The sequence below is a fragment of the Dipodomys merriami genome, unplaced genomic scaffold, assembly GCF_024711535.1.
Source record: "Dipodomys merriami isolate MVZ:Mamm:240054 unplaced genomic scaffold, mDipMer1.0.p SCAF_10, whole genome shotgun sequence".
Classification (NCBI taxonomy): Eukaryota; Metazoa; Chordata; class Mammalia; order Rodentia; family Heteromyidae; genus Dipodomys; species Dipodomys merriami.
Genome location: NW_027202271.1, coordinates 24,966,501 through 24,994,079, shown reverse-complemented (window position 1 = coordinate 24,994,079; position 27,579 = coordinate 24,966,501). Strand labels below are relative to the sequence as shown.

At 38.5% G+C, this 27,579-nt stretch overlaps 1 protein-coding gene across 3 annotated transcripts in view; it reads right to left on the bottom strand.

Moving 5' to 3' along the window:
* The window catches only part of Mon2 (MON2 homolog, regulator of endosome-to-Golgi trafficking), a 95,618-nt gene extending 69,150 nt beyond the window's left edge, over positions 1 to 26,468 (bottom strand). For 2 of the 3 annotated variants that reach the window (XM_069987826.1, XM_069987835.1), the window contains exons 1-3: positions 25,977 to 26,468; positions 13,274 to 13,337; positions 816 to 943 (exon numbers count right to left, since the gene is read on the bottom strand). In XM_069987826.1, coding sequence (XP_069843927.1) covers positions 816 to 943; positions 13,274 to 13,337; positions 25,977 to 26,087 — 303 coding nt within the window. In that variant the 5' untranslated portion in view covers positions 26,088 to 26,468. Of the gene's footprint in view, positions 1 to 815; positions 944 to 5,085; positions 5,167 to 13,273; positions 13,340 to 25,976 lie in introns of those variants that run through there. The other variant, XM_069987843.1, reaches the window with a different exon arrangement.
* Positions 26,469 to 27,579: the final 1,111 nt, after the last annotated feature.

Here is a 27,579-nt window from a genome sequence, read left to right as displayed (position 1 = left end):
AAGAATTTTGTGATCATAGTAACAAAACATATATTTTTAAATTTATCATTGAAGCATATCTCTGAACTAATTTGAGACTAATTTTCCCCTCTAATAGAGAGGAAATTTCTTTATATCAAATAGCAATATGTGGGCCTTAACCACCCACTCAAAATCAAAGCTCTTTTCTTTAGGAACATTGAGCTTTTACATATAGATAAGAACAGTGGCACACTCTAACTATGAGTTTACTACTTCTTAGTACTTCATCAGCAACACAAAATGTTAACAAAATGTAAACGAGGTTAGTAACCCATTCCTTACCATGCTAGACCAAGGGTAAGAAAACCACTTCTACTATAATATTCCATGGAGTATGAAATTAAGGTAAAACCATAAAAAGCAAAATGTATGCTCATGGTCATATATTTTTTATTTACTATCATCAGTTTAGATACGAACAACACATTTAACTTAATCATCAACATGTCACTTCAGAAAAATCTAGAAGTCATTCTTATCCCTCCTTTCACAAATACTTATGATTTATATTAAATTAACTATTGAGTGATATTGAAAATTTGCTTGATTCTAAAATTACCTACTCTTATTATTAAACTGACTTCTTAGATTACAAGAGACTTGACAAAGTGTACTTATCTTTTATTCATTATTTGTGTTTAGTGAAGATACACTGACAATACTTTAAGCTGTTGTCTTCAAGCACATTACTACTCATAAAATGTCTTATATTAAAGATCAGATGTTTCTTTCTTCCAAGTGAAACCTACTGATTTGCCTAAAGACATTTAACTCAGATAAACTCTTTATATTACCTCAGACACCACTTCATGTGACATAAGTCTCTGAATGGCGGCCAAACACAGCTGAGTGATCTTCGGTTCTTTGGTTCCACAACCCATTAGGAAAGGCTGTACAACTTCTGAGCTGTTCTCTTTCAATGCTTTATTTAGAACACATATAAGATAACTGAATATATTTAACTCATACATATGAATATAGTTAATACAATTATAACCAATGATAATCTAAATAAAATCAATTTATGCAAAATAATACCAAAATAAAAATCAAGTAAGAATTAAAATACTTCAGATAGAGAATATAGACTCTACCTATTTACTCTACCCATTTACACCTTTCCCATGCCTTCCACCCAACATTCTGTCTTTTGGCTCTTCTCCATCTTTTGCTACAAACTTTTTAAAGCCAAAGATTCTCCCAAGTTCAGAGAACACTATTCCTTTATGTTGTTTAAGAATACAGGAAACACGAATTCATACTCTGGAGCAAGAAAAGTAATTAAAAACAGAATACACATCATTCCCACCACACTTGTGAGAAAGTATTCAGAAATGCCTTACAATTTTATTCTGTCTTAAATTTGTGTGTCTCTAATTTCTTCTTCAAGAAATGTATTTTATAATAAACAATAGCATTCTTCCTATTACTGAAAGAATATTTTTAAATTACTGGAAATACATTTGTCATTTCGAACCTTAACTGAACTTTTTCTACCAAGTCACAAGTTTTGAAGTGGCAACAAAAATGTAACAGGTTAAAAAAATGTACAAACTAAATCACACACATTAAATTTATAAAATAAAATTAAATCAATATATACTTACTGAAAAGATATACAAAGATGAATAAGACATATTTGTCATCTTCAGAGAATTTGAAAATATAACAAGAACTTCTAAGAGAATACTAAACTTAAGAACTAGATATTGGTTTTCAAGGCTACAAAATTCATCAATTGTGTTTTAAGGCAAGATATGCATGTAACTCCACGTCTTGGAGAATTTTTCAAGAGAACTTGACAGAAACGCATCCAGAATCACCATTAAAAGTGTAAAGCCAATGTTAACATTAATTTTACTATTTAAATCCCACTTTTCTTTTCCTAATGTATTCTTTTTTTGGAGGGGTAGTGGGGGAGGGTTGGTCCCAGGGCTTGAACTCAGGGCCTAGGCACTGTCCCTGAACCTCTTTGTGCTCAAGGCTAGGACTCTACCACTTGAGCTATAGCATCACGTCCAGTTTTTTTTGAGTGGTTCATTGGTGATAAGAATCTCATGGACTTTTCTGCTCAGGCTGGCTTGAATCATGATCCTCAGATCTCAGCCTCCTGAGTAGCTAGTAGTATTTCAGGTGTGAGCCATCAGCCTCTGGCCCAATGTATTCTTTGTAGTATGGTAAAGTAAGTTTATAACTTCCTACAGTATTCTCTACAAAGTCCCTTTGTATACCAGCATAAATGACTACCTTAGCAAAGTTAATATATGGTAAATATGTCTGGAAAACAGGTTCCCCTGCTTTGCTTTCTTCTGTGTGAACATTTTTTTAGGGGGGGGGGCAGTCCTGGGGCTCAAACTCTGGACTTGGGTGCTGTCCTTGAGCTCCTATTTGCTCAAGGCTAGCACTGTACCATTTGAGGCACAGTGCCACTTCTGGCTTTTTCTTTTTTTTTTTTTTTTGGGGTCCGGTCGTGGGGCCTGAACTCTGGGCCTGGGCGCTGTCCCTCAGCTCTTCAGCTCAAGGCTAGCGCTCTACCACTTGAGCCACAGCACCACTTCCGGCTTTTTTCTTTTTGTTTATGTGGTGCTGAGGAATCGAACCCAGGGCCTCATGCATGCAAGGCAAGCACTCTACCACTGAGCCACCTTCCCAGCCCTTCTGGCTTTTTCTGTGATTAACTGGAGATGAGAATCTCACAGACTTTCCTGCCCGGGTTGGCTTCAAACTGCAGTCCTCAGATCTCAGCCTCCTGAGTAGCAAGGATTACGGGCATGAGCCACCAGTGCCCAGCTGTGCAAACATTTTTATTTAAATCTAGAAACACAAATTTCTACAACAACGTCTCAAAATACTGATGTGACCATAAAAATAATTTAATAAGGCAATAAATTATGTTATCATCTTCATTTCTGCCAGAATCAATGAAGTTGGAGGGTACCCGTATCTCTGATGAGCTTCCTGATTATTAAACGTTAAAGAAAATTAAAAGTTCTTCTTAGTAACAAGATGCATTTATCATTCATGTGATATCAATATATACTCTCATTTGAGCACCACAATAATCTCATTTCATATAATGTGCAATTTGTAGCTGTGAGCAGATGGTAAAGCCAGAATTTGAAACCATGTTTTCAAGTTCTTGGTTTACTATTCTTCCTATAACAAACACTGTGATGTCACTCTTTAAGAAATATCCTGATGATAATGGAAGCTAAAAGAGGACTCAAAAATCTACAATTTAAGCCAGGTGCTGGTGGCTCACACCTGTAATCCTAGCTACTCAGGAGGCTGAGATCTGAGGATCTCGGTTCAAAGCCAACCCGGGCAGGAAGAGGCTGTCAGACTCTTATCTCCAAAAAACCACTAGAAAACCAGAAGTGGCTCTGTGGCTTAAGTGGTAGAGTGCTCACCTTGAGCTGAAGAGCGCAGGGACAGTGCCCAGGCCGAGTTCAAGGCCCACAACTGACAAAAAAAAAAAATCTACAACCTATAAAGTTGTCTGTTCAAAGTTTTCAGAGGAATTATGGAAAGGTTATAAAAGGAAAAATAGTATATTTATTTTCTTAAGCCAAAGATGTCAGTGATTTTAAGATATCTCTGAAATATAAAAAAAAAAAAAAGAGATAAATGCCAACTAAGCAATGACTCAAGGATCTGTCATCACCTAACATTTTCCTCCAACTTTCATCCTCTAGACCATAAGCCCATTTGGGATATGTCATTTCGACAAAGACTACTTTGTCTTTGAGATTTCTTCTAAGATAATAACGTATCCTGCCTAGGTGAGATTTTCATTAGTAATTAAATTCAACTTACTTGATGTCAACAACTCATCCAACTTAACTGATGTGATAGTAACATGAACAACTGTGAACAAATTCACACACAGTAAAAAGAAAACCAGACTAGCATCTGGGTCTACAGTGACTGCCTTCAAGCCATCAATTTTAAGATGTAAACCAAATGAAGGGATGTTACAGGTTAAAAAAAATACAACTGTACACTTTAAAATATGTGAAATGAGTCATAGTGAAATGCTTTGTACCTTCCTATTACAGTCAAGTCAATCAAGCTGAAATAAATTTAAGATAGTAATTAAAATAATCTTTTACATCTTTAACATCAAACACATCATCTCTTCCCACTTTTCTTCTCCAATTTACATGAGAATATAATGATCAAAAGGAAGTTTTATATAAAATCCATAATTATCAATACAATAATTTACTTATTCTACATCTTTCCAAGCAATTAAAAATTATATGTATTGTCTCACAGCTCAGTCACTGAAAAAAAAAACCATAAGAAAGAAAATGTTACTGATTTTTTTAAAAAATAGGAACAATTGTCCTAGGAAGTGGAAATAAATCTGACTTTTTTATTATATACAGAGATGGGCACTCTCTGTCTACCATAATTGTGATACGCTACTTAATGTAAATACTTCCTGTGGTAGAGATTGTGAAGTCAAATGCTGTGCAGCAATCTAAAGACATTGGACCTTAACTATTTTATGTATCATTCCAGAACAAAAAGAGAAAAGGATTGAGTGTTTCTCATTAAAACTTTCTAATTAAAACTTGTATTTCCATTAAAATATAAAATAGGTCTTGGAAAGAAAAACCGTTTATCTCCTACTTAAGTGCCTTACTAAATATAACTCTGTGTGTGTGTGTGTGTGTGTGTGTGTGTGTGTGTGTGTGCAGGTGGGCACTTGTGTGTATGCGTGTGCATGTGTGTGCCAGTCTTGGGGCTTGAACTCAGGCCTGGCACTGTCCCTGAGCTTTTTGGCTCAAAGCTAGTACTCTTATCACTGAGCAACAGCTCCACTTCTGGTTGTTGTTGGTTAACTAGAGATAAGCTCTCATGGACTTTCTTGCCCAGGCTGGCTTCAAATTGCAATTTTCAGATATCAGTATCCGGTGTAGTTAGGATTACAGGCGTGAGCCACCACTGATGCCTGGCATCTTTAACAAGTATTTAATAGAGTAACACTGTGTGATTGCTATATATTGTATTTCTAAATTATATAACTGTGAGGTCGAATGATGCACTTTCACACACCTGAAAGAGGTCCAGCATGTCCCCATATCCTAGGGGTTTCCTTGCTCTGAACAGTTTCACTGCATAATTGCAGTTTTTATCCTGGAAAAAAAGAATTAAACTAGGATACCCCACTAGAGATTGTATTAACAGGAGTTAATAAAAGTTGTATAGTGATAAATTTTAGCAGTCATTAAATACAAATTTTAATTCTTGTTAAAGAAATGAAATGTGACTTAGGCATTATTTCTACCTTCAAAATGCTTAAAATCTCTAGCTCTGGGAACACTGATGTTTCTAATACCATTAAAGAATTTTTTAATGTGTTTAAAAGGACTGAAAAGATATTTAAGTGATTCAAGGGCAAGATGACAAAATGTATATGGTTTTGTATTAAATACACATTACAGGAAAGGGTAGAACAATTCAACAAATGACAATGGTTCAATTAGTAATTTTGCAGGAAAAAAAATCTAAGTCTTTACCTCAATCCATATATTATCGAAAAAGAAAAATATCAAGCTATAGGAAAACTAGACAAAATGACTAGACTGTCTTCAGAGAGAACAGCTACATCCTAAACATAAGGCAACAAAAGCATTCATAGAAATTACTTGGGTTATATAAAAATACATCTAGACTAAAAAAATTTTTTTAAGATACATGACCTGGTAAAAACAATATAAACATGATTGGAAATTAATTCATTTCTCTTTATAAATAGCCAATTTGAGAAGGGAAATATACAAATATGAAGAAATAAATGTAAAATACAAAAAGAAAATAAATGCATAAAGAGAAGTTTGTTCAGTATCAAAAAGAATTGTCAATTGGTGACTTAGTGGTAGAGTGCTTGCCTTGTATGCATAAGACTCTGGGTTCAATTCCTCAGCACTACATAAGCAGAAAAAGCCAGAAGTGGCGCTAAGGCTCAAGTGGTAGAGTGCTAGCCTTGAACTGAAGAGCTGAGGGACAGCACCCAGGCCCAGAGTTCAGGCTCCATGACCAACCAAAAAATAATTTTTTTTTTCAAATAAACAGATAAGTTTTCCTGTTTGATTAACAGTTTTTTTTTTAAATTAACAATCATGGCAATAGTGTATAAAAACTTACTGTTGGTAATGATACATACATTTTTTCAATTTCTGCAAATAAAATCTGGTAATATATTCCAAGAACTTTAAACACATTCATAGCTTTATAATTTTTTTCTATATATTTATTATGAAGAAATAATCTGAAATGCTAAAATATATCTAAGATAGAGGAATTACAATCTTTTTTTTTTTTTTTTGGGTCCGGCCGTGGGGCCTGAACTCTGGGCCTAGGCACTGTCCCTTAGCTCTTCAGCTCAAGGCTAGCACTCTACCTCTTGAGCCACAGCGCCACTTCCGGCTTTTTTCTTTTTGCTTATGTGGTGCTGAGGAATCAAACCCAGGGCCTCATACATGCAAGGCAAGCGCTCTATCACTGAGCCACCTTCCCAGCCCCTAGGAATTACAATCTTCTTGCTGAAATAATATATAGCAACTAAAAACACCTAGACATGTCATCAAATACTTATAATGTAATAAAAGAAGATGCAAATTAAAATTTAAAAAAGAAAAACTCTAAAAGAAAAAAAGCACTATAAAAAACAAATGAATATTATTCTGTATACAAATTGTAATCTCTTTGACCTCACAGATCAATGTGTGAACATTAAGCCTGTGTCTTCTTGCCTGCCTAACCAAAATAACTCCTCCATGGTGGCGTACTTCATTATCTCCTCCACACTGTCACAGTGACTTACTTAAAAATATAAATTTGATCTACAATTCTCATTATTCACACTTCAGGGTCAGGCAACACTCAAGCTGGTTTATTCCTTCTGTACTTGTTTAAGCAGTCCACATTATTTGCCTGGTTAACTACTCTGCAGATTTTAAGACTTGGCATCAAACAAAAGTATTATGGGTAGAAAAACTTGACTAAAAATGATTGGCACTGTAATGTGATTCAGTGATTAAACTCTATAGTTAAGGAGGAGCTTATTATTTCCCATGTGATGTGATACAATAAATACTGGCAATGTAAGAAAAAAATGGCAAAACAGATTTCGGTGATTTATATTACCCATCTTTCTGCTTTCCCTATTGTTCTTACAAAATTACTTATAAAGAATATGTTGCTGAAGTGGTGCTGTGGCTCAAGTGGTAGAGCGCTAGCCTTGAGCTGAAGAGCTCAGGGACAGCGCTCAGGCCCAAAGTTCAAGCCCCATGACTGACAAAAAAAAAAAAAAAAAAAAAAGAATATGTTTTTTGCATGGCCAAGTTTTCACGCCAGTAAATCTAGCTACTCAAGAGACTGAGATATGGAAGACTAAAGTTCAAAGCCAGTTCTAGGCATGAAAGTCCTGCAGACTCTATCTTAACTTGCAAACTGGAAAGCATGGCTCAAGTAGTAGAGAACCAGACAACCAAGAAATCTGAGTGAAAGCTCAAGGCTCTGAGCTCCCAATAACAGTAAAATAAAAATGTTTTCATGAAAATACTCCATGGATGTTTGTGAAATATCACCAATACATGTATTAATAAGAGAGAATATAATTAAATAAGTACATAAATTATCTTGTACATCAGCAAAAGAACTAAATATATATTTACTTAGTACTCCTTAGAGATCTTTAGTGATAACACCATGACGTATGAAAAAGATGAGGGAAAAATCACATGAAAAAAGAACAAAAATTATACAAAGTGATTACTCAAAACAGCTGTGATTGGGCTGGGAAGGTGGCTAAGTGGTAGAGCGCTTGCCTTGCATGCATGAGGCCCTGGGTTCGATTCCTCAGCACCACATAAGCAAAAAGGAAAAAATCCGGAAGTGGCAATGTGGCTCAAGTGGTAGAGAGCTAGCCTTGAGCTGAAGAGCTGAGGGACAGTGCCCAGACCAAGAGTTCAGGCCCCATGACTAGACCCCCAAAAGAAACAAAAACAAAAACAAAAAAACAGCTGTGATTACTTAAAAGCAGCTATGAGCAGATAAAATTGTTAAGATTGGAGTAAAGATTAAATACACATTTTTTAAAAAGTATTACAACTTTATCAATGCCCTTGTTACAAATATCCACTCAAAAACTAGGTTATGTAACTTCTAGCATATTGTAGAGTAGAATAATAAATGACTTATTATAGCAGTCAAATGTAAAGTAAAGCATCCTAGCATTGTGATTGAAAATCTTTATGCTGTTACTGCTCATTAGTGGTTGTGTCTCTAAAAAGAAAGGAAATTCTGAGATAATGGTCTGTGTATCTGAGTGGATGCTGACATTATCTGGCTTACCATTCCACTTATGTCAACATTCATGACAGCACTGAAAACAAAGAAAACATTAAAGTAAACATTAAAGTAGGACGCTTAAAGAGATGTAAAACAAAAATTTATTCTGTAGAGTAAATGGTCTTCCTTGGAAAATAATCCTAAGGAAACTAAAATTGGCTAGAAATCTATGAGTATCCTATCAATTAGACTAATTCATGCTAAGAATGATTTTTACAATAACTATAATTTTCTGAATAAATAGGGACACAGGAGAATTCAACATCCTGTCTCAACTGAGAGCCCTCAATTATTTAGGATCTTTGATATCCGCTGCATCTTTTACATCCAGTACAGAAGTAGTTTCTTACTATCTCAAGGACTTTGAAGTAGTCATGTGTGTGGCTCACGCCTCTACTCCTAGCTACTCTGGAGGCTGCAAGTTCAAGGCCAGTCTGGCAAAACCTGTGTGAGGCCTCTTTCAATCAAGAGTTGGAAGTTTTGGTATGTGGCTGTTGCTGTCATCCCAGCTAGCTATGTGTGAGACTGAGAAAGAATCATGGGTTCCAGACTGTCTGGGCAAAAGTATATATGGTACTCCATCTCAATGGAAGAAGATGGTGTGGTAGAATTTGTCATCTTAGTTATGGCAGAAGCATAAAACAGGAGGGTCATAGTCCAGAAATGAGCCTGGACAAAAAGCAAGACACTATCTCAAAAATAATCAGTAGCCAGTAGGTAGTAGTAGGCTCACATCTATAATCCTAGCTACTCAGGAAGCTGAGAGCTGAGGACTGCGATTCAGAGCCAGCCAGGGCAGGAAAGTGTGGGAGACACTCATCTCCAATTAACCACCAGAAAACTCAAGTGGAGCTGTATCTCTAAGTGGTAGAGTGTTAGCCTTGAGCAAAAAAGCTCAGGGACAGAGCCCCAAGCCCTGAGTTTAAGCCCCACAATGACAAAAAAACAAAAAAGAAAACCAACAAAAGGACTAACGACAAGGCTCAAAAATACAATACTTGCCTAGTAAGCACAAAGTTCTGAGTCTAAACTTCTCAGGGGAGGGGGAGAGAGACAACTGTAAAGAAGTAAATAAACAGTTCGTAGGTACCAGTGCTCATGTCTATAACCCTGGCTACTCAAGAGGTGGAGATCTGAGAATTGCAGTTTGAAGACAGTTTGGTAAGAAAAATTATGAGACTTCATTACTAATAAACCAGCAGAAAAGCCAGACTAGGAGGCATGGCTCAAGTGGTAGAGAGTAAGCCATGACTGAGTAAGTTAAGTGAAAGCACAAGGTCCTGAGTTTCAGTACCAGCACTTAAAAAAATATTTTTCAGGAAATAGGAATTAACCAATTTTTTTTCTCAGTATTTACTGTAATTTAGGACTACATGCTAGCCAACAGAATTTATTCTTAAGAGTCTTTAATTTTCAAGATGCAGTACAAATTTGTATTTTTTTTTTTTTTAAGAAATCAACTGCTCTAAATACTTGCCAGAAACTTCTAGGATAGGACCAAGCATGGTGGCTCATGCCTGAGTACCTATAATTCAGACACTCTGGAGGAGAGATTGGGAAGATCATACTTCAGGGCCAGGTCAGGTAAAAAGTCAGGCAAAAGTATCATCTTAACAAACAAATTGGGCATGGTGGTACATGGTTAAATCCCAGCTATCTGGGATTATAGGTAGGATTGCAGTCTAGGCCAGCCCAGCCAAAAAGTACAAGATAAGTGAAGCATTTGCTTCACTTCCCATTGGCTAGGGTATGGCTCAAGTAATAGCTTTCTTTGAAAGTGTGAGGCCCTGAGTTGAAACTCCAGCACTGGAAAAAAGGGGGGAAAAAGGATAAAGTATACATTTCAAGACTATGAACATTAAAGCATTAATTACTGAACACTGTATGTGCATAAAAATCTGTTCCAAGTTGAGCTGAAGAGCTCAACTGGATTAAAATAAAATGAACAGTCCATCAATATATTAAAAACTCAGAGACTGGGCAAAAATGTGTTATTCTTCCTTAAGATAAACTAATTGGACCTCTTAGTTAATATAGAATACTAGAACAAATGATGACCCTTTGAAGAAATTAATCTTTTACCCTCCATCAACTATAGAATCAATAAAAAAACCCTCCTCTTATTGGAGAATAAGTTGCTATTATCATTGATTACATTGATATCTAATCCGATCAGCACATAAAAGTCTTAAATTATCTTCTTTTTTTTTTTTTTTTTTTTTTTTTTTGGCAGTTGTGGGCCTTGAACTCTGGGCCTGGGTGTTGTCCCTCAGTTCTTCAGCTCAAGGCTAGCACTCTATCACTTGAGCCACAGTGCCACTTCTGGCTTTCTGTTTTTGTTTTGTTTTGTTTTTTTATTGGAGATAACAGTCTCACAGCCTCTTCCTGCCCGGGCTGGCTTTGAACCGAGATCCTCAGATCTCAGCCTCCTGAGTAGCTAGGATTACAGGTGTGAGCCACTGGTGCCCTGCTTTTCAAATGATCTTTAACCATCTATTTTCTCTTATTAGCTCACCAACATGCACCTCCCAAACCTACTTTCCACCCTCCCAACCTCCATACACCTCATGCCTTTACCCACAATTACTTACTCCTCAATAGGGACACAGTATTATTTACTGCTGTGTAAAAATGTTAGCAAAGGATTTGATGTTTTTGATAGACTTGAAAACCAAGAAGGAAGCTGTGAGAAACATATCATTTAGAAAAAGAAGTATCCCCAAATTCAAAGCTGAGTAGACACTCTTATCCCTTCAGTTGAGCTGTCCCTAAAAATCATTATTACTTCATTTTGCAACACTTTTAAATCTCACAACTTAGGGGGTCTACTGATAGCCTATTTTTCTTGAAATGCAAAGTTGTTTGTTTTTTGTTGGTCTTGGGGCTTGAACTCTGGGCCTGGATGCTGTCCCTCAGCTATTAAGCTCAAGGCTAGCATTCTACTACTTGATCCATAGCGTCACTTCTGGCTTTTTCTGCTTATGTGGTGCTGAGGAATCGAACCCAGGACCTCATGCATGCAAGGCAAGCACTCTACCACTGAGTCACCTCCCCAGCCCTAAATACAAAGTTTTTGAGTGTTAAGTTGATCGTTCACTATTTAGATTTTGTATAAATTAGTAAGACAGATTTTCTCCCTTGCCAGTTGAAATCAAACGTACTACTGGAACTGGAAATTCATGCAGACTAAAGGATAGGTATAGTAAGCAAAGGTACAAACACTTGGGAAAGTAGCTAGTATGGAAATCTCCAAACACCATGGCAGCATACTTTTAGGAAGAATACAGGTTTTCACCTCTTGTATTTCTTTCTGGTTCTACTATGTAAGTGACCTCAAGCAAGTAACTTAACCTGTTTGTATCTCTACTTGATATAAAACATTTCCCCTTGAGACTCTTAACATATAACAGATTCTCCTTTTCTCTCATCAAAAAAGACCCTTTCCCTCTTTACTATGTTCATTATGATGTCAAGAACTGAAGGCACCAGAGACAGTAGAACTGAGTGGAAAAAGATGCCAAGAAATTCATGAAAATTCTTCCTTGAAAATCAACTTTAGTGCTGGGTACTAGTGGCTCATGCCTGTAATCCTAGCTTCTCAGGAGGTAGAGATCTGACATCATGGTTCAAAGCCAACCCTGGAAGGACAGTCTATGAGACTCTTATCTCCAAATAATTACAGAAAAAGTTGGAAGTGATGCTGTGGCTCAAGTGGTAGAGTGCTTGTCTTGAGCAAAAGGAGCTCAGAGACAGCACCCAAGTCCAGAGTCCAAGCCCCAGGACTGAGGAGAAAAATTAATCAAAACAAAAATTTTTTTTTTTTCAGTCATGGGACTGAACTCTGGGCCTGGGCACTGTCCCTGAGCTCTTCAGCTCAAGGCTAGTGCTCTACCACTTGAGCCACAGCACCACTTTCCATTTTGAGTGGTTTATTAGAAATAAGAGTCTCACGGAGGACTTCCCTGCCTGGGCTGGCTTTGAACTGTGATCCTCAGATCTCAGCCTCCTGAGTGGCTAGGATTATAGACATGAGCCACTGGCGCCTGGCTAAAAAAAAAAACAAAATTCTTTTAAAATAAAATTTTATTTTTATTATTCAGGTATCGTATGGAAGGTTTACTGTTTCATAAGTTAGGTAATGAGTACTTTTCTTTTTGGACAATGTTACCCCTTTCTTCACTTCACCCCTCCTGTTCCTGCCAAACATTGCATAGTTCATTTTCCACAGAGTCTTACTCCCAGGACTTAAAATTCATATGGTACTACTAAATCTAAAATACATTATGGACTCTTGGTATTATATTAAAGATAAAATAGACCTTGAAAAAAAGAGTAAGAATCAATGCTTCATTCAATTCAGTGGAACAAATACTAATTGAATGCTTTAGGATATAGGGGTCTGTCCTTGTTAAATGACAGGAGGTGGAGGAAACAACAAAGATGAGAGTAGAATAATATTCTTGCCTTTCAGGAATTAGCAGTTTTAAAGTTTCTTATTTCAGGGTAGTAATAGCCCTCATCTGAGTAATCAGTTTACAAGTTGGGGTCATTCATATATTCTATAGCATAAAAATAACAGAAGAGGGGCCGGGAAGGTGGCTCAGTGGGAGAGCGCTTGCCTTGCATGCATAAGGCCCTGGGTTTGATTCCCCAGCACCACATAAGCAAAAAGAAAAAAAGCCGGAAGTGGCACTGTGGCTCAAGTGGTAGAGTGCTAGCCTTGAGCTGAAGAGCTGAGGGACAGCACCCAGGCCCAGAGTTCAGACCCCACAACTGGACCCCCCCCAAAAAAAAAAAATCAGTAACAGAAGAAAGATGCTCCAGAAAACTAATGTAGTCTACTATTAGTCAATTTCTCATTAATTACTGAATTAATGCAAAAAATTACCTGCCAAAATTTCGGAGTTTCTTGCAGCTATTGTTTTAACTTTTATTATTCCTGATTCAGCAGCCTGTAAGAATAAAAAAATAATTAGAATAAAGGTGATGTACAGAATGGTTATAATTACATATGTCAGGTAATGAGTACACTTCTTTTTGGACAATGTCACAGTTTTTCCCTCCAGGCCCCACCCACAAGTATTGTTAATTTTCAACATCATGTCTAGTGAATACCACTGCTGCATTTGTTTACCCTTTGTCCCTCCATTTTTGTGCTCCCCCTTACCCTCCCAAAGACAGATAAACAAAACAAAAAAAAAACAAAAAATTAAAAAATAAAACTTACAAATCAACATGAGTATTCTAGGATATACAAGTTATATAGATTAATAAAACTTATAGGCACAGGAAGTGGTGCTGTAGCTCAAGTGGTAGAGCGCTTGCCTTGAGCTGAAGAGCTGAGGGACAGCGCCCAGGCCCAGAGTTCAAGCCCCACGACCGACAAAAAAAAAACAACTTATAGGCACAAATAATTGCTATGATCCTTAATTTCCAAAACATGAAATATTAATCCTAATAGTAACTTATGCATAAGACATAATAAAATATGATTATACTATGAAAACACTCATCAAAGATTTAGAATTTGGAAGCTAGTAGGACAGAAAAGCAGAGAAAATAGTAAAGGCAACATATGAATTGAGAGGACAACAAAACCAGTGGTGATCTGGAATGACCAACACAAACCATATGACCCAGTCACTGTTCAGTACAGACAACAGTATTGGTCTCCCTGGCTGCTTACTCTCTCCATGCTCATGTACGTTTCCTAAGGCCTATTAAATGATTCTGTAAACCACTCAATATTCAACCAGTAAGCTTTATTCTACTCTACTTAAGCCAACCAACCAGAGTCAGTCTTTGTTGCTTACACTAGGACTTACTTCTTAAACTTTAAAGAAACAGTACTGTCCCAAGTTAAATTAAGGCTGGCACTCTACTTGAGCCATACCTCCACCTTTTGCTGGTTAACTAAAGATATGAATCTCATAGACTTTCCTGTCCAGGCTGGCTTGGCAAAAATCCTCAGATCTCAGCCTTGTGAGTGGCTAGGACTACACACATGAGCCATTGGTGCCCAGAAAATGTGTGGTATGTGTTTAAGCAGTGCATATTAGAAAGAGTCATGGTTTAAGCCCCACCCCCCTCTTGTTTAACCAGTAAAGCTGGGTATGGTGGCATGCTTCTGTCATCCTAGCTACACATGTGTAAAAAGGATGATGGTTGTCCAGGCAGGGCAGAGCAAAAATACAAATCCTATTTGAAAAATAACTAAAGCAAACAGGGCTTGCTAGCATCTACCTAGCAAGCATGGTGCCCTGATTTCAAACCCTATTACCACCAAGCGTGAGAAAGGAAGAAATGAGAATCAGAGATCAGGATGACTACTGGTGGAAACCATATATTGGCACTTTTTTTTTTTTTGGGGGTCCAGTCATGGGGCCTGAACTCTGGGCCTGAGCGCTGTCCCTCAGCTCTTCAGCTCAAGGCTAGTGCTCTACCACTTGAGCCACAGCGCCACTTCCGGCTTTCTTCTTTTTGCTTATGTGGTGCTGAGGAATCAAACCCAGGGCCTCATGCATGCAAGGCAAGCACTCTACCACTGAGCTACCTTCCTAGGCCCTGAGTAAATTTCTTAATGGTTAATTTCTTACAGATGAAACTATTCTATAGTATTGGGATTTGTTCCACTGTCATCTTCAAAAGCTTAACTTTCTTCTTACTGTGGCACTATATACTTTATATGTATCCAAATTCATTATCTCATTTTGCATCAGTGTCAACAGACTAATCTAACTGAATCATCATAAATACCAATGTTATTTGGCTAGACATCCTAAATTCTAATCAGTAACTTTCTTACCAGCTCCTCAAATCTGTTCTGTGACCTCACTAATGCTAGATGTAAATAAAGGATTTCAAGTTTGCCAGTTTTCTGAGTTCCTGAGTTAAACATGAGTTGACATATGGATGTGTACATATATTAAACAAATATTTTTAATGCACACAAAAAGGAGAACAAATAGAGTATTTTAAGTTCTTCTAAGAAGTATTTGAAAAGACATATAAACAGTATTTTCATTCCTAAATTCAGTAAATCACCAAAGGGACTATTTGTTGTCTTGATATAATTAAACTTATATCATAGTGAATTTTTACATTCAAATTTCTATTACTGAAACACTTTGAAATTATAATGTCTTATTTTCATAGGTATCCTAAGTTGTTAGAAAGCTTTATAGTAGTTACTGACAATACATATATAATAAGGTCACCTTAAATACTGTAGTCTTACTTCCTATCAAAGTATGGTAATCCTAGCCTTCATCTTTAAAAAAACCACCTGTGACAACACAGGTCTTCAGAGTCAGATTTCTATCCATTTTACAAACAATTAGAAGTAGAATGCTTTAAAAGTATCTCCTTGAAAGCTGTGTGCCTTTCACTCATGCCTATAATCCTACTTACTCACAAGGCTGAGACCTGATGATTGTGGTTTGAAGCCAGCCTGAGCAGGAAAGTCAATAGACTCTTATCTCCAATTACCCATTAAAAAGCCAGAAGTGGAGCTGTGGCTCCAGTGGTAGAGCACTAGTCTTGAGCAAAAAAAGCTCAGAGACAGAGTCAAGGCTCTGAGTTCAAGTCTCAGGACTAAAACACACACACACACACACACACACACACACACACACACACACACACACACACACACACACACACACACACACACACACACACACACACACACACACACACACACACACACACACACACACACACACACACACACACACGTATCTACTTGAGTTGGAAGTGTGATGCAATTCAAAAGGCCACACTGAAGACCAATCTAATCTAAAACAAAACAAGTGTTTTGCTGGTATGGTGATACATGCCAGCAGTAGTACTTCCACAATTACTTTCTTTTTTGTTTTTTGCCCCTTTCTCATTTCCCTCCCCTCAATTTCTTTCTTTTTTTTTTTTTTTGGGTCCGGTCATGGGGCCTGAACTCTGGGCCTGGGCGCAGTCCCTCAGCTCTTCAGCTCAAGGATAGTGCTCTACCACTTGAGCCACAGCGCCACTTCCAGCTTTTTCTGCTTATGTGGTGCTGAGGAATCGAACCCAGGGCCTTATGCATGCAAGGCAAGCACTCTACCACTGAGCCACTTTCCCAGCCCCCCTCCCCTCAATTTCTAAATACATAAGACTCCTAAACTGCATCAGCATTCCTAAACTATAAGGCTTATTGTACAGTAGAATTATCCCTCCCTATTAAGTTTTTTTCTTCAACACAGAATGTCTATTTAGTAATACATCATGTTGTCTTTTTCTCTCAAACCCTACTTGCACACTTCCAGTAAAGCTCAATCTAAGGGGTCTCTACTTATAATCTTATCCTCTATCCAGTCAGTGTCTCCACTCTGTTGGTTCCTTCATATCCATCTCTACTACTACTTCTCAAAATTACTGGGTCAGGGTTTAGTTCAGGGGTAGAACATTTGTCCAGCACAAGTACTGAGTTCAATCCCCAGCATAATAAATAAAATAAATAAATCTCAAAGTTTAGTAATTTGAACAAATCTTTACCTCGTGTGTGTGTGTGTGTGTGTGTGTGTGTGTGTGTGTGTGCGCGTGTGCGTGTGTGTGGGGGTGCGTGCACATGTCAGTACTGGGACTTGAACTCAGGGTCTTGTGCTCCTACTTAGCTTTTCACTCCTACTTAGCTTTCTACATAGGAGCCACCTCTCCACTTCTGGCTTTTTGCTGGTTAATTAGAGATAAAAGTCTAGGATTTATCTGCTGGCTTCAAACCTTTGTCCTGAGTAGGTAGGATTACAGGCATGAGCAACCAGTATCTGGCTCAGAGCCTCTTATTCTTGTTTTCCCTTCTCCAAAAGGCTGGCGATTTACTTCTTGAGCCAAACCTCCACTTCTGGCTGTTGGCTGGTTAATTATAAGTAAGAGTCTCTTAGTCTGCCTAGACTGGCTTTGAACCAAGGTCCTCAGACCTTAGGTGCCTGAATAGCTAGGAATATAGTCATGAGCAGAAAATCTGAAAGAAAGAAAGAAAGAAAGAAAGAAAGAAAGAAAGAAAGAAAGAAAGAAAGAAAGAAAGAAAGAAAGAAAGAAAGAAAGAAAGGAAGAAAGAAGAAAGAAAGAAGAAAGAAAGAAAGGGAGATAGAGAGAGGGGGGAGGGAGAGAGAGAGAGAGAGGGAGGGAGGGAGAGAGAGAGAGGGAGAGAGAGGGAGGGAGGAAGGAAGGGAGGAAGGAAGGAAGGAAAGGCCAGGCACAAGTGGCTTATACCTGTTATCCTAGCTACTCAGAAGACTGAAAGATCTGAGGATCACAGTTCAAAGCCAGTCCAGGCAGGAAAATCCATGAGACTCATCTCTATTTAAATCCCCAGAAAACTGTAAGTGGTGCTGTGGCTCAAAAGTGGTAGAGTGCAGGGCTGGGAAGGTGGCTCAGTGGTAACTCTACTTGCCTTGCATGCATGAGGTCCTGGGTTCGATTCCTCAGCACCACATAAACAGAAAAAGTCAGAAGTGGCACTGTGGCTCAAGTGGTAGAGCTGAAGAATTCAGGGACAGCACCCAGGCCCAGAGTTCAAGCCCCATGACCAACAGAGAGAGAAAAAAAAGTGGTAGAGCTCTAGCCTTGAGAGAAAAAGCTTAGGACAGCACCCAAGTCCTGAGTTTAAGCCCCTTGACCAACAAAAAACAAACAAACAAAAACTTAGATATACCTAATCACTGACAAACTTAAATAAAACTTTTTTGAACTGAAGGTGTAGTTTAGTGGTACAGTGAGTGACTCCCATGCCTCAGAACATAGGTTCACTTCTCAACTTGCAAGAGCAAAACCTAAAACCCCAAAAGAATAAAAAGCAACTCTTATACTCAACATTTATTCCATCACTTCTTCCTATGAGAACTATTTCATTATACATGTAATACTTTAACCCAATCATTTCATTATGTTTCTCTAGCTTATCTATAAACTATATCATTACTAACTTTCAAGCAGTAGCTACATAAGTATATCTAAAAGAATAAATGAAATGTTCTAAATAGTATCAAAATTTACCCACTTAAATTGAGAGGGAGGCCGGGTGCTGGTGGCTCATGCCTGTAATCCTAGCTACTCAGGAGGCTGAGATCTGAGGATCGCGGTTCAAAGCCAGTCCAGGCAGGAAAGGCCGTGAGACTCTTATCTCCAATAAACCACTAGAAAACCAGACGTGGCGCTGTGGCTCAAGCGGTAGAGCTCTCGTCTTGAGCTGAAGAGCCCAAAGACAGTGCCCAAGTCCAGAGTTAAAGCCCCACAACTGACAAAAATAAATAAAATAAAATAAGAGGGAGGAGGGATTGTACTGCCTTCCAAAATGAAAAAAAAAAAAAAAAAAGAAAAGAAAAAAGAAAAAAGAAAAACCTCCAGATATCTGATAAAGGTATCTGACATCAGGCTTCGGGCACAGTCCTCTGGCTCTCTGGGTTCTGCTCTATACCAGGATGAGGCTTCCTCAAGCTACTTCCACCTCGGCAACAAAATTTCACAATTTCACAGATCACTCTCTACAGGAGAGAAAGAGCTTCTTTCAGTAGATTCTGGTTTCTTTCCTAGGCATGCTCATTGGCATTATGTGACTCGGGCAGGAATTGAGGTGGGGAGGGGAGAACCTATACTAGATTAACCTCACCAAAGTACCTTGCAAATAGCAGTAATACAAACTTATCCAAATCTAAAGGGATGAAAACAATGAAGTGTAAAATACTGATGAAGAAAGCAAAAGGAATGGAGAGCTTTAAAAAGAGCTGAGACAAAAAGTAAAATCTAAACTAATTTCAACTCAGATAATAAAAGTACTCATTAGACACAAGGGAGGCATGGGGCTGCCTGAAGACTTTTAGATGCCAGGTAAAATCAGAAGTCAAGTCCACACTTGGGAGTACTTAATAGATATAGAATACTCCCTGGAGGACAATATACTCATAAAACAATTACTGCATTGAAATTAGTAAGATTTTTTTTCCCCTAATGTTCTAATACTCTACAATCATATGTATACCGGTATTCCATTAAAAAACCTCTGGCTTCTAGGAAAGAAGAAAAATTAATTTTCTTTAACATATGAAATGAAAAACTGGAATGTAGATTATATGTAGATAAGTAAGATTATATGAGCATTATATATAAGATTATATGAGAATTACCTAACACTTCCCCTTTTTTTCTTAAAAATTTAATATTCAGGGATGGGAATGTGGCTTAGTGGTAGACTGCTTGCCCAGCATGCATTAAGCCCTGGGTTCAATTCCTTAGTACCACATAAACAGAAAAAGCAGGAAGTGGTGCTAGGTTCACTAGAGTGCTAGCCTTGAGCAACAGAAGCTCAGGAACAGTACCCAGGACCTGAGTTTAAGGCCCAGGACTGGCAAAATAAATAAATAAATATCTTCAACAAGTATCTAATTAACACCTCCTTAATATGCAAATGTTTTCACTACATTGGACAGAAGGATAAACAATGTACTATATTAGTTCTAAAGGACTTATTTAGAAAAGAAAAAATATACTTTCTAATAAAGTTACAGAGACTCTAGCTCAAATATAAAATACAAAACAAAAAGGCTAGGTAGAGTTCTTATCTATCATGTGATACCCTTTGGTTCAATCCCTAGAACTGCAAAATACACATTGACTTACATATATACACACATACACATAGGTGTATTCAGCATCATCTGAAGGCCAGAAAAAAAAAAAAACTATGAAAGCAGATAATGTTATAAGCAGAGCAGCATAGAGAAAAACAATGTTTGAAGACAGAATTAGAGAATACTGAAAGAGGAGAAACAGAACATAGACTATTATAAAGGTCAAACTGTAAGTTCCAAAGGGGAAAGAAAGGGGAAAAGAAAGCAATAGTAACAAATCAGGAAGCAGATAAAAGCTAAGCATGTTTTAAAGGCAATTCCAGCACCATACAATGTGAAAAAGACATATGTAGTCACATCCCAGTTCCTCCATGTTCTAGCCATACTATCTTGTGCAAATGACTGAATCTCTCTAAACCTCTCTATAAAATGAAGTATTTATTTACTCACTGTGTACTTTTAACATTTTGTGACAGGGTTTTACTTTGTGACCAGGGCTCATCTATGAATGCAGCCCACACTGACCTTGAACTCTCAATCTTCTTCCCTTAGCCTTCTGAGTATGGAATTGCAGATGTAAGTCACCACATGTGGCTGTATACAATATGTAAGATGAATACTGCACTACAATTAAAAGATGCAAAGCTCCCAGCTAAATTTTACTCAACCTTGAGTAAATTTTATTTTTGTATATCCAGCCATTTTTATACTCAAGAACTTACTAAATTTCTTTATAACACAATAGCAAAACCAAGTATTTTCTACATAGCTGAAAACAAACTATCTCATAGAAAAGAAAGGCAAAGAATTCAAGTTTCTAAGTCTTCTCTTTTGATTTGTAAGTCAGAGACAAGGTCTTTTATTTCTATGTCACCAAAGCATAATGCCAGTAAATAATCAAAACAACATTTTTTGCCTGGCATTGGGGCACATGACTGTAAGATACTCAGGAGGCTGAGACCTGGAAGATCTAGGTTCAAAGGCCAGCTTAGGCACAAAAGCTCAGTAGACTATCTCAAAATAACAAGCAAAAAGCAGGGTTGTTGCCTGTGGCTCGTGGTAAAGTGCTAGCCTAGCAAGTGCCAGCTCTTGAGTTCAAACCCCAGTACCACGACAAAAACTATTAATCTATTTCCGTTTGTAAATACTGAACAGGGATTTATTCAACTATGCTTATGGGAGAAAGAATACAATGTAAAGAAAAAATAACTATAATACATTATAAAATACTAAACTAAACCAGCTCACATCACAATCTTCACTGTGAAAAAGTTCTGAAAATAGGGTCTTATCCCTCCCCCAGAGAACCAATGGGGAACTCCACCAGAGGAACTCAGCAAAACTTCTGCCAACCCATTTCTATCAGGCTTGAATAAGCAGCACAAAACTCAAAGTGCATGGCTCGGGAAGCTTGAATTAAAAAAAAAATTTATACCATAACTCATTCTGTGATATTAAAAAAGAAAGGAAATCCATTCAAAACCTAAACCTGCCACCTCCATTCAAATGTCCTTCATCTGCTTCCCTGTTTTATTACCCATTTCCTGGACAATCTTCTTGTACATCACAATCTGAAATTCAGTGTCTCTACTACTGTCCTAACATCTATTCTGTAGATCTTTTATTCTCCAAACCCATGGCTCTGTAGTAAACAAGACGCTGCTGAGTAGTCTCTAAATACTTTCCATATCTTCTGATTAATCAAAACTATTGAGTGTATTTCTTGGTTGGGAATATACCAATCCACTGGCATTTAAATCAATTTTCCTACAAAACAACAACAAAAAACAACAACAATTCATGTTTCAAGTTAGTTTACTTGTATTTTTCCAAAGTGATCCACTGATCTCCTCTAACTTTCCACTCACCATTTCTTTTACTACTAATTACTTCTAAAAGCAAGCTTTTTTCCTAAAAGAAAATAAAAGCCACAGAACTTCAGTCTCTCATATCTCTCTTTAAAATTTCTCACATTCAAACCCGTTTTTCCTTTTCCTTTCGGCATCAGAAGATGTTTCCCTCCTCAAATTGAAATCCAGTTCACACAAAACTCCAGATTTTGCAGGGATCTTGCTCGAGTAAGTACTTACCTTCACTCCTTTATCTTTAATTTTAGTCTGCCTATCCGAGCATTTCTCTTGAATACTATTTCCCAGTACTAATAGTGCCTTTTTTTAGCCTGATATTCTCACTCTAATAATCTTACTCCTATAATTCCTAATATCATATACAAACCTTACATCTGAATCTGAAATTCCAGAGCTCCCTCTTAAGCAACACACTACTTTTTCAAACAGCTTACTAGTCAGTTCCATTTGGATGTCACCCATAAATCTTGATATATTCAAGACTAGACATTCCTCCCACAGTTATTGCCTTTTCATATATTTCTTCTCTTGGTGATCCATCTACTTTCAAAGCCAGAAACCTAGGAGACAGAACAGATTTTTCTCTCCATTATATGAAAGACTCCCCTGTACAGATAATTTTACCTACCAAATCTCTCTTGACATCACCCATACTGTTGGGATGACAGGTTCACACCATCACACCCTGCTTATTGATGGGTCTCACTTTTGCCTAGGCAGGACTTGAATCCTGATCCTTCCAATCTCTATTTACTAAGTAGCTAGGACTATAGGCATGAACCAGTGCTCAGACCTTAAGCACTTTTTTCCTATTCTTTTATTTATTTCCTTTTTTATCATTAAGTAGTCATACACATGAGTTAAGCATTCATCTGTTGTCCCAGGGTTGAGACACTATCTTTTATCAATATTCTCTTTCTCTGTTATAAGACAAGGAAAAATTACTTATAATTTAAAATAAGGACTAAATTTCAAGTTTTACTTAATTCTAGCTCATTTTAAAAGTACTGGGGACATCTCTACAACAACAATAAAATGTATTTAAAAATAAAAATAATAAAATAACAAATAAAAGTACCAGGGAAGGAGACAAGCCTTCCAAAGTAGATACACAATTAGAGCTCTTTTAGATTATGAAGGTCATGAGTAGTCCAAAATGAGGTTGCTTGCTTATGTTTGTTTACTGGGAAAGATCTCACTAAGGACTCCATATTGGCCTCAAACTTCACTATTCCTATACTGAGTGTGGTGATTATAAGCATGTACCATGATACCTAGCTCAGAATTAACTTTTTTCAGGTAATATTAGAAAAGTTAACAGTAAAGATACCCTTTAGGTGGGCACTGGTGGCTCACGCCTGTAATCCTAGCTACTCAGGAGGCTGAGATCTGAGGATCATGATTCAAAGCCAGCCAGAGCAGACAAGTCCATGAGACTCTTATCTCCAATAAACCACTAGAAAACCAGAAGTGGCGCTGTGGCTCAAGAGGTAGAGCGCTCGCGTTGAGTTGAAGAGTGCAGAGACAGCGCCCAGGCCCAAAGTTCAAGCCCCATGACCAACAAAAAAAAAAAAAAAAAAAAAAGGAAAAAAAAAGAGTAAAGACATCCTTTATCTACACGTAGAAAAGTATTTTACACTTAGTAAGATCTATCTACCACCCAAAAAGAAACTCACAACCTTATCAGTTCCTGAAAGAGAAAAATAAATATAAAAATTGGCATTACTTTAAAAATTTACTGGAGAGATCAGTGCTGGTAGCTCATGACTATATTCCTAGCTATTCAGGAAGCTAAGATCTAAACATGTGAGGACCTGAGTTCAAGCCACAGTAAAGACACCAAAGAAAAGTCAAGTTTGAACACATCATTTTTTACTGGTTAATTGGAGATGGAGTCTTGCAGACTATTCTACCTAGGTTGGCTTCAAACCTCAATCCTTCTGCTTTCTGCCTCCTGAGTTGCTAGGATTACAAGTGTGAGCTACAAGCTCCAGGCTCAATTCAGCAAATCTTTACAGAGCATGTGCCACATACAAAATTATGTATCAGTGACAATCACAAAATTATTTTTCCACTACTGCAAAGAGTAGATACAATTACAACATATCTATCTAGCCAGTATTCAAGTAAAAACTGATATGCTTTAATAAAAGTTCTGGATTATGAATGGATTGAACTCTACAATGTTGTAAATTGCCTTGTTTAGAACCCTGAACGAATTTGTTCAATAGAAATAAGAAATAGCAAGTAAGTTCCCAGGTTAGCCCACAAAGGCCTGTAACAGAGGAATTGTAGTTTTTAAGATAGATTATTAGAATTGGAAACAGTATGTAATATATATTGTTAAAATTATAAAATTTGATATTTTCCTCTTACATCTAAAATAACCTAATTCTCAAAGATTCTTTGAAACAGCAGAATTCTTAAAAATTGTTATACCTTTCAACCAACAGATAATATAGAGATAAAATGACAATCAGTTTCTAAGCAAACTACTAACTGAAATGATACACATTAGCTATTTTCCCCAAAATAGCACATTTGGTTTCCATCATCAGAAACTTTTTGATTACTTTATTAAAGAAATACAAGCCAGGTGCCAGTGGCTCATGCTTGTAATTGTAACTATTCAGGAGGTTGAGATCTGAGGATCCAGGTTAGAAGACAGTGTGGGCAAAAGAATCCATGAGACTCTTATCTCCAATTAATCACAGAAAATGCCAGTAGAGCTGTGGCTCAAGTGGTACAGCGCTAGCCTTGAGCAAAAGAAGCTCAGAGACATTGCCCAGACCCTAAGTTCAAGTCCCAGAACCAGCACACACTCAAAAAAGGAAATACAATTAGTGTTTGTTGAGGACTGAACCAAGGCACTCACATAAAAGTTAAAGATTCCTTATAGAAGCCTAAAATACAAACCTTATCAGTTAAGTTCCAATTATAGAATCATTATAATAACAAGGGTATTTAAGTATAAATCTATGAAATTCCTTGGTGAAATTTTTAGGGCAAATGAAATGAGATTACTAAACTATCCATATTAAAACAGAGTAAAGATAAAAATAAAATTCTTCTACAGTAATATCACTGAAATAACTTATTCTAAAAAATGAGAAAGGAAACTGCAAATAAAATAAAATTTAGAATCAAAACAGCATCTCAAAAGAACGATCCAGAGGGCTGGGAATGTGGCTTAGTGGTGGAGTGCTTGCCTAGCATGCAGGAAGCCCTGGGTTAGATTCTTCAGTACCACAGAAACAGAAAAAGCCAGAAGTGGTGCTGTGGCTCAAGTGGTAGAGTGCTAGCCTTGAGCAAAAGAAAGCTCAGGGATCGTGCCCAGGGACTGGCAAAAAGAGGGGGTGGGGGAGAGAAAGACTCAAAAATTAAATGTTAAAAAAAAATCACTCAGGGAAGTATTTAGAGTTTTTATTTGTATCTATTAACTCGAGTATCTCTAATAATAACCTTCTGCTCTGACAACTTTCACATAACCTTACAAAACCACACTTCAATCCTATTTAACAAGCTTTCAAACACCGGAGCTCCAAGAAGCTAAGATGCATTACCGGAACTTACATTCAAGTGGTTTTTGCTCTGATTCCAACTTCCAGATTTCCACTACGTAACAACAAAGTGTAATATGGGTTAACTGTATTCATCCCTCTTAATCTGAGTTAACTCAGACCAAGAAGGCAATGTTTCCAAGTGAGTGAGAAGCACAGATTTCACGGCAATAGATAACTTTTAAGAGCAAGAAACAGACATACTTTTTTGTGTGTGTGCTTTTCAATTCTAGCTTGGCCAGTTTCAAGTCTGAAAAAGGGCTTGAAAAGGTGAGCGGGTTAGTAATACTCGTCGGTTGCATTCATTGCATCGGTTCTCTCGGCCAACTTCAGCTAAATCGAGAGAGGAAAGGAGAGTGGACGAAAGCAGACAGCTTCACACCACTCGAAGGCCAACCACAAACAGCGATTGTGCAACCACCTACAGACTCAGAACCTGCCAAGGTGAGGGGCCAATGGGCACCTGCGACGGCACTGGAGGCTCGCGGCGGCGAAGGACGGGCGCTACCCGGACGGCAGCGGACGCCCGGGCGCCTTCTCTCGTTAAGTCGCCCGCAGCTTACCTCCTTGACCGGCGGGAATTTCTTCTTGCACTCCAGTGACAAGGCCCGCAAGTCACTCTGCATGTTCTCTAGAAGCTTCTTCACGGCTTCGGGGCTGTTGGTGCCGGACATGATCCTCCAAGGTCTGAGTCGGACTCACAAGCCTTGGCACTGTCAGCTCCTCCAGGGGCCCGGCGGCGACCGAGCTCCTCCCGCCCGTCCCACAGCTCGCCTCTCGGGTTCCGCCCGGGCTCCGCCGGGCCTGGGGGGGCCTGGGCAGCGACCCCGAAGCGCGCCGGCTCGCCCCGCGCGGCCTCCGCGCTACAGCCCCGGTCGGGTCCGAGGCGGCCCCGCGATCGCCCCGCCCCGCCGGGCACCGCCAGCGCTGGCGGACGAGCCCACTTTAGGTGGGCAGGTCTCTCCTGAAGCTGCCACCCGGCCTGGCCACACCGGGCGTCACCAGACAAGCAGACTAGAAGCTTCAGCGCTGGCTCCTCAGGATCCCCAGACTCGCCGACGCCATTAGCGGAGTCACCCACAATTCCGAGCGCGGTCGGGCCACGTCAGTCGCACTTCCGGGCAAGGCGAACCCCGCCTCCGCTGCGGCCAACCAGGCGGCGAGCAGCTGAGGGGGCGGGGCGGGGCGGAAAGGGGCGTGGCAAAAGGCGGGGTCAGTGTGAGAGGAGTGGGGCCGCACAGCGCCTATCCTGATTCCACTCTGGCGGAGCTCTTCCGGACTGCATTCTAGCTATCCAAATAGGTCAAAGCCCCGGGTTGGGCCTGAGGTTTGTTTCCTTTTCCCAAGTAAATTCTCTGAGCACAGCCCTGGGATGCTCACTGGCGCATCTCTTGCGTATTTGCATTCTATTTTTGTGTATACACTTTGCTGCCTTCTGCATTAACTTAATCTCATTCTGATCACTTCTGCTCTCTCGAATCTCTGGCTTCAGGACGCCAAATCAGCGCCTACGTCCTGTTAATCCTCCCACACATTCCGGAATGAAAAGCTTTCTATGGCGGTTTGCAAAGCGCCACTGGGGTCTTTACTGCAGATTCATTATTATTGTTTTTTAAACTAACCTATGAAGTGACAATGAAAACTTGCCTCATTTCCAAAATCTCTGCTGGCTGGCCCAGTCTCACTCAAAGTCAAACAAAATTCCTCTTGTCTGCCTGGCCTAAAAGTCTCTCCCCAACTAAAAGAAAACTTACGGGGAAGTTAAGGCTTTTTATTTATTTGCTTGGTTTGTGTTTCATTTCCAGGTGAAACTACATGGTCTAAAAACAGTACGTGGAATATGATAACTAACCAAGAAACATTTGTTGAATGGACGAATAAATGTTCTACTATCAGTGTTGAGGCTCAAGGAACCAATTAAAACCTTTCATTAGATCTGACATGCCAAGTAAAAGTGAGGCAAAGTTAAAATCATTTGTGATAGCTCATCAAGTCTCACTTGTGTAACAGTATGGTGGCTACAGTCTAGAGGATATGTAGACAAGAACAAATTATTTATGCTGAACTTTCCTAGATTAAAAAAAGCCTCACTTGGGCTGGGAAGGTGGCTCAGTGGTAGAGCGCTTGCCTTGCATGCATGAGGCCCTGGGTTCAATTCCTCAGCAC